This window comes from Triticum urartu, chromosome 5A (genome assembly GCF_056163025.1).
Source record: "Triticum urartu cultivar PI428250 chromosome 5A, HENAU_Tu73, whole genome shotgun sequence".
NCBI classification, from domain to species: Eukaryota; Viridiplantae; Streptophyta; class Magnoliopsida; order Poales; family Poaceae; genus Triticum; species Triticum urartu.
In genome coordinates, this window is record NC_141877.1 from 210,235,014 (window position 1) to 210,243,021 (window position 8,008).

An 8,008-nucleotide genomic window follows, 5' to 3' on the forward strand; every position below is an offset into this window, starting at 1 on the left:
CATGTCCACCGCAAACGGGAGGGATAGTGTGTAGCGAACGAAAGCTTCTCCTAGTCCTGCTAGCCACCACGCTCATGGGCGAGGGAGGGACACAGCTTCATTGACTTACTGCTCCTGCCTTTGCGTCCATGACAGGTGGGCCCAACAGGTCGGTGGCCCACCTGTCATGCAGCCAAAGACAACTGCGGTTAAGGCGAGAGGGCATTGTAGTAATCAAACTTCTCGATCTTGTATGAGTTGACGCAACACATCAAAGCACTGCACTCGATATATTTCAATAATTTACGTTTACCGATGCATTAATTACAACGCATGCATGCATGTCGTGACTCTCCTTTTGATACTTGCATGTGTTGATTTAATGCACCTTGAAGTAGTATGAATATGTGATGGTAAAACTTTGTAATGCCCCAGCCCTAATAAAGTGAGAGATGGTTGTGCACGAGGAGGGCGAGATCATGCAGACGGAACAGGACCCGGCGATGGAGCTCTCTATGGTCTCGATGGACCTCACCTTACTCCACTGACCCTTGTGCCTCCGCCCCTTGAAGCCTCAAGTGTATGAGCTTCGAATACACCTCGTCCATTCGGCTGATCGAGCAAGGTGCGGGTTTCTTGATTGATGTGTTGTTCGATTGATTTGTGCAGTGCAAGGGAGGGCACCTGGCTTGCGCGGACTACCGCGTCGAGCGCCCCGGGAACCAGCGATAGTGCCAGAAGTGCGAGCGCGGTGGTGGCTTCGACGTGCGGAACACGGCGGTGGACGCCGCCCTCTCCTCGGTGAGGGTGGAGTGTCCACACGTAGGTTGTGGGCTCTACGTCACTTACCACAAGCTCGCCAATCACGAGAGCGTGTGTCCGCTCGTGCCCTGCAAATGCCCCGTGCCCGTCTGCGGCTACGAAGGCCCGCCGCCAGTGCTCTCCCACCACATCAGCACCGCGCATCCCATGCCCGTGCACAGGATCCAGTATGGCAAGGCGCTCCAGCTACTAGTGTCACTGTCGGAGCCACAGCTCTTGCTGTTCGCGGAGGAGGACTGCCGTGTGTTTTTCTTGGTCGGCGACGTGCTCGACATCAGCGCACCTATCGCCGTGTCGGTCGTCTGCATCAGAGCGGGGGCGTCCCCACTGCCGCACTACGTGGCCAAGTTGTGGGCGAATGGCCCGCCGGGGGAGCCCAAAGGCAGGACCGACGCCGTCATGGTGGAAATGGAGGTGACAAGCAGCAGGGATCCCGACGACGTCACCGTGCAGGAGCTGACCTTCTTCCCAGTTCCGCCCAAGCTGCTGGCCGGGGCTAAGCTGGTGTCCCTCCACATCCAGATTGACAAGCTCATGTCCTAAATGATTCTACAGTGCATCCTGTTTATCTTAGTAATATGCTAATATAGGGTTTAGCTCGGTCTACTTTATCTTAAGAGATGGTGGGTTTTGGTGGCGATGCAACAATTACCTCGACATCGGATCAGCAGTGAAAGTAATTTTGAACAGTCGAATGGATATTTTGTGTCTGTTGGATATAAAGATCCTTTGGGTAAGAAGTAACCGCTTATATGTTTTTTTTGAAATGGAACAGAATTTTTGTTGACATGCACTAATATTTTCGAAACGGACGTTGGGCTATAGCTAGAAGGGTGATTGGGACGCGGTATCGGCCCATACCGCAGTGACCCCCGATTGGGACGCACCGAATGTGGATTTTCTCCCTCGCCGATGTCGACCGTGTCTACGCACAACATTGTTCCCTTCCCCCAGCTGCAGGATCAGGCCGGATATGTGACCAGTGGTGTTGCCACCGTCGTTCTATATGCTTGTGAAGAGAGCAACCCGAGCAAGGAGGCTTGTAGCTTAGGCTCCTGCTACTGTATATATAGTGGTTTTCTTTTCCTCTCCATATCAACCATTTTATATTGCATACGTGTCATTGACGAGTGAATTGATGGTTGCTTCTTCCGACTGACTTACTATGTGATTTGACTTCTCCTTTAGTGGCCTCTGCACGTACTCCCCCTACATGTATGCAACAGTCACATGTACACATGGACGCAAAAACGCGCGCGACGCCCTAATGCATGCATGTCCGAGCACACAACGGAACACACACGGTCACGCTCAAGTGCTCAACCTACACGTGCATGCACACACATACTCAGCCAGGGTGAGCTAGTGACCGTATAAACACTGGAAAATGTATATATTGAGCGCAGTGAGCGTATTATGAAGTCCACTGACCGTACTTTTACAAATATACAGTGACAGACAGTGTATTTATCTCGTTTGAAATTAAGCCATATTAACCAGAGAGGAGGCAATATAGACTAGCATTACTTTGTTGTGTCCCGTCAACTTGCCGAACGAGGAGAAGCTTGCAGGACGAGAGAATCATGCGCGTGGTGGCTCGCAGGACAAGGAGAAACTTTTGACTAATGCAAGCTGTCCTTCGCTCAGGCGCTGGACGTGCAACAGTTAATTCGGTGTCAGATTGCCAGAAGCATACACTATACTAGTAATACTATTATTGTTGCACTTCCCGAAGAGGCGAACAGCCAAGCGCAAAGTTTACTAGTACTAGTACTACTACTATAGTCTATAGAGGTAGTACTAGGAACCAGATGGAGGAGCTTCTGCACTCTTATAATAATTTTAAAATGTGATAAAGCAATCTTCAACACATTTGGTTCTCTTTGAGGGTTCTCGCATGTGATAATGGAAGTTGATTGCATGGAACACTCGCCACAATTCTCACTTAATGCTGGCTCATATCCTGTTACAAATAGGAGCGCTCGGTAATATTTCCTCTTTTTTTGTAATCCAGCATGTAAATAGGTCAGCAAACCTTGCGGCGCATCTTTGTGCGAACTGTGCTTGCTGCACTTTGAATGTGGCCGAGAGCTGGCTTGATGAAACACCTCGCTTCCTACTTCTTTTTTCGCAGGGTACCTCGCTTCCTAGTGACCAGTGTCTTGGTTGATCGCCCTAAGAATGATTATATATGAATAAAGCTCTCTCATTTATCCACAAAAAATAGTAAGCCATATTAACCGGAAAGGAGGGAGTATGGACTAGCACTACTTGTTGGTGTGTCCCGTCAACTCGCATAACGAGGAGAAGCTTGCAGGACAAGGTGAAGCTCGCTTACGCCTTTTGACTAATGCAACGTACCCTTGCCCAGGTGGTGGACATGCATTAGTTCATTCGATGTCAGATTGCCAGAGGCATACACTGTAGTACCGAACATGCGGAGTACCATCATTGTTCGACTTCACGAAGAGGCGAAGAGCCAAGCGCAAGGTTTAGTAGTACAAGTAGTACTACTACTAGAACCGCATGGTGGAGCCTCTGTACTCTTATTTTTCTTAATCTTTGATAAAGTACACATTTATTTCGGAGAAGGGCGGAAAACGGCAGCCCAACATGTAATGATGATATCGATCAACCATGCTCGAATATATCTTGGCCTCCGTGCGAGCCCGTCTGTGTGTTCTCGCTCCTGGTCTCTCTCAAGGAATGGCGGGTTGCCCATTTTGCCATCAATTGAGATCGGTTTGCTCACACTCCGGTCCCACATGTCAGTGATATGCCAAGAGGAGGTGCGTTGACTGACTGGCCATACACGTACTTGGTTTTGCACCTTCATACTACTCAACCCTCCGTCACAGTTTACAGGGCGCGCTTCATTATGATGCATTTCTCTCAATGCATTTCCACCGATAGAGACTTTAGACCCGTTTGGTTTAGTGCTCAATTAATTAGGGCATGGTAACCGCAATTTTCTCTTGATGTAGTACTACGGAGTGGAGTAAGTGCATGCATGTGTCTACCTGGGGTGGAAGCACTACATGCATGTGTGTACGCATTATTTCCTCTAGTAATAGACGCCGTACTATAACTACCAATGCTATTTTTCAGGCCGATCGCTAGTCGCTTTGGTCCCAGAGATTTTCTGTTTTTTTGAAGCGCGCTCTATAAACAGTGACGAATCGAGTAGTATGAGCGAATTCAAAGAAGAGCGTATTGATGGTTGCTTCTTTCGAGCAACTTACAGTGGGAAAGGTGGGGCTTATGATTTGACTGCTCATTACTCACTATTAATGCGACGCAACGACCGGACTGAGTCTCCCATGCGGCTGTGCACTACCCCCTCGGTTCTTAAATATACTCCGGAGTATTTGTCTTTCTAGAGATTTCAACGAGTGACTACTCAAATATTTGTCTTTTTAGAGATTCAAATGGACTATTACATACGGATATATATAGACATATTTTAGAGTGTAGATTCACTCATTTGCTCCGTATGTAGTCACTTGTTGAAATCTCTAGAAAGACAAATATTTAGGAACGGAGGGGGTACACATACGAAGCAAAAATGAGTGAATCTACACTCTAAAATATGCCCATTTGAAATTTGTAAAAAGATAAACATTGTTGATGACAGTTGCCACGACAAAAAATAAGCATATTCCTTGTCCTAAGGGAAGATAACAACATGGTTGTGTTTGTCTAAAACGGTGTGAGGACGAGATTGCAACATGGAAAGTATGCCGGACGAGCTACGTTTTGTGCAAAGAACTATGGAAGATCCACATGCAGCGACGTGGGAAAACGGGCAGTGGAGCAAGGCCGGAGGGGATACTTGGAGGTTGTTGGGATGTAACTAGGTGAGCGGCGGCGGGCGGAATCTGCCCATACCGCGACAGCGAGTAGGTGGCGTAGGCCCTACCGTGCCGGATCTTGGTCAGAGAGAACGACATGTACCGCAGATCGGGATGTGCTGCCTCGGCGCCGTTGAACGGAGAAATGATGCATGTCCTCCCTTTCCGACGGCAGACGGGATGCGGCCGGATCAGTGACCAACGGTGAGAGAGAGAGAGAGGCCACCGCAGCCTTGTGTGAGATACTCTGAAGAGAGACAAACCAGGCAGGGAGGCTCCATTGTATATAGTGGAGCGGACTACCTTTTTCTCCACAAAAATCGTTTTATATTTTGTGTATGTGCCATTCAGCGATATATCTTTATTTAAAAATAACGCGCCAATGCATCAAGTCGAACTTTGTTTCGTGCGCGTGTGGTACATGACCTCCGTAGGTAAACAACCGCTACACGCGTTCAAATTAGCACGTGGGATGCCATTTCGTACAGAAATGAGCTCCACTGTGTACCCGCGCGGGTGTGGCTGGGCATGAAGCGTGAGTACGTGTGCACGATGCACCTATTCTCTTCTTGTATACGTACACCACCTATGTGGGGTTGTGTGAGAAAGATACAAACGTAGAGAGAGATAGTGTGTGGGTTCGTGAGAGTTTTTTAGGGGAGGAGGGGGTCAATCAAAAAATGTAACATATGCAATGTGTGTGAAATAGAGTCCTGGATATATCATATATATATATAGAGTGGGCGATCCACAAGAAGAGAGTGGAGGTATCATCGACTTGAGGTGTCCATAGAATCGAAGAGAGGGATGATGTGTGTGTGTGTGTGCGCGCGCGGTCGATAACGAGTGCCATCGAATTTGTGTGTGCCCACGTCAAAGATATAGAGTGGCTGGCCTACTAGAGTGGCATGGATACCTACCTACATCGCTCGACTATCGGTGTGTGGTGGGGGGGGAGGGAGGCCTAATTAACTCTAGAGGTACAATGGCTGGTATATGTGTGGAGGAGGAGAGAGGCCCACCTCATGTATTAAGGGAGATCGATCTACCTCATGTATTAAGGGAGATCAATTGGCATTCATGCATATGTGTAGGAGAGGAATAAGGTTGGGAGAGAGACAGAGCTAGAGTGTTGGAGGGGGTGGTAGTGGAGTTGCTTCTAACAAATGGTGGGATAGGCTTGCAAGACAACCGAAGGGCATGCCTGCAATATCAATAAGAGAGGGGATGGCTGCCTGTCTGTGCACGTGCGTGTGAGAGATGGGTCAGGAGGCATGCATGAATGATGAGGAGGGAAAGATATGGCTGTGGTAAGCAGACATAAGTACATAGGAAGATCAGTCATCCTTTGTCAGAGAAAGGAGAGACATAACTTGTGAGGTACGTCGATCGATGGGGGGAATAGTTAAAGTCGACCTAGGTATATGTTGGGAGATCGATCGGTATACATGCATGTGTGTGTTAGAAGCAAATATGAGATCGATGAAAAGAGTGGTGGGAGTGAGACATGGATCGGTATACATGCATGCATGTATCCCAAGAGTGTGCGATTATGAGATCGATGAAAAGAGTGGTGGGAGTGAGGCATGGTCGGTGATAAGAGAAGAGGGGAAGCTTGTGTTTGTGCTAGGCACACCTGTCTAGAGAGGCATATCGATCGATGTGTGCCATAAAGAAGGAGCTGGGGGGGCCTACACACACCGTGGGTGAACGACCTAAAGTGAAAAGACGAATTTGCGCGACGGAGCTAGAGAATGCTGAGGGAGGGTGAGAGGGATGCGGGCGTCTGCATGCATGAGAGAAAGTTAGCGCTAGCTAGCTACAAAGATAAGAGGATTGTGTGGGTGTAAAAGATGAATAGAGATCATACTTCATTATAAAAAGCAAATTCAGATATTCAAAGAATTTATCATAGTGTTTTAACCCGACACATGTGTGAATATATATAACGGTGATACACATGGTGTCGTTATGTACATGTTATACTACATATAATATATTTTATCTCTACTCTTATAACAAAGGAGTTGTTAATGATGGTGCCATCCTGCAATATAGGCCGTCCGATTTATATCTGACAGATAGGAAGGAAACTATGGCAATTTTGAAAAAAGATACCCACACCCCTCTCCATATTTGCAAATTAGGCCTCCCCTTGATCATGTTGATGTTCTGTGGAACGCATGGGCATCTTGCTAGTACTACATATAACATATAGAACATTGATCATAATTTGGGCTAATGTGTGGCTTTTGCAGCTCAGGTCTAAATACTTGTCATAATGTAGGGGGCGGGGCACTATACTATGTGTGATAAACACGCTGTACACGTATGGAACATGGTTTAGATTAAGAATATATAGTTAGTACATGAAATGTACTATTATTTGGAATCAACATCAAGTGTACTCAAAAAATAGAATTCAAGTTCATGTAGTACACATAGTTCATATCTATCTGTATAGTAATCATGTGGTGTGTTATTAAGGTAATACACGAATGATGGTTGAAGTTGGCAACAATCATGATTGTAGATTCTTCTTGAAATAGAGAAACGAATTCAAATTCAGTTCGAATTGCAGCAGTAGTATAGACATTTGGAATGCACGAAAATGTTGGTATGAGTAGGTTACATGCATTATACAGCAAGCAAAAAAATTTAATTGGACATGACATGGATTCATAATACTGAATAGCATTTAATTGCACTAAATTTTTGGTATGAGTAGCTTTAAATAGCATTTTTATAGTAAAACGGGGCAAGACTCTCTCTTTGTGTGGTGTGAATAGTTTTATTTTTTTCGTTTTCTTTTTGGCTGAGGGAAGTGCGAATTGATTTTGTACGTACAAGTACAATATTACACATTAGGCTTGTCCCTAAAATTCAACCCGCGCCTTGTTATATCCCGAAAATTCATATATCGTGCTCCCAAAACTGGCGCCTTCACAACCCGCGCCTTGCTATCACGAAATTACAACGCGCCCGAAAACTCCCTCCAGCTGCCAAATCCCGACACGCGAAATCCCCCTTCTAACCCTGAGCTGAAAGGGCCGCTAGTTCAAATCGGTGGGGGGGTACTTTTGTAATACACCCTACATTTTGGACAAGCGTGTCCCTAAGTCATGGTTCACCCCCTCCCATCGCCTCCTTTTCGCCATTCGAAATCCCAGGCCACCATAACCTCTCCGCTCCAGCCACGAAACCCCACCCTCCTCCGTCCGCCACCTCACCGCTTCCCAGCCGGAGCCTCTTCCCCGACGACGTCGTCCACCGCAACAGCTCAACGTCCCTCGTCCACCTCCCCGAATGAGGATCCGTCGTCCATCTCGTCGTCCCGCCGGCTCAGCCGCCTCATC

At 47.1% G+C, this 8,008-nt stretch overlaps 1 protein-coding gene across 1 annotated transcript; it reads left to right on the forward strand.

Annotated features, from left to right (window-relative positions):
- Positions 1 to 948: 948 nt before the first annotated feature.
- Positions 949 to 1,344, forward strand: LOC147970817 (uncharacterized). The gene has a single exon (XM_087523650.1). It carries the CDS (start codon positions 949 to 951, stop codon positions 1,342 to 1,344), a length of 396 nt encoding a protein of 131 aa, XP_087379776.1.
- The last annotated feature ends 6,664 nt before the right edge of the window (positions 1,345 to 8,008 follow it).

What these genes read in the sequence shown, in the direction of transcription:
- LOC147970817 (XM_087523650.1), top strand. Translation starts at nt 949, where the DNA reads ATGCCCGTGCACAGGATCCAGTATGGCAAGGCGCTCCAGCTACTAGTG.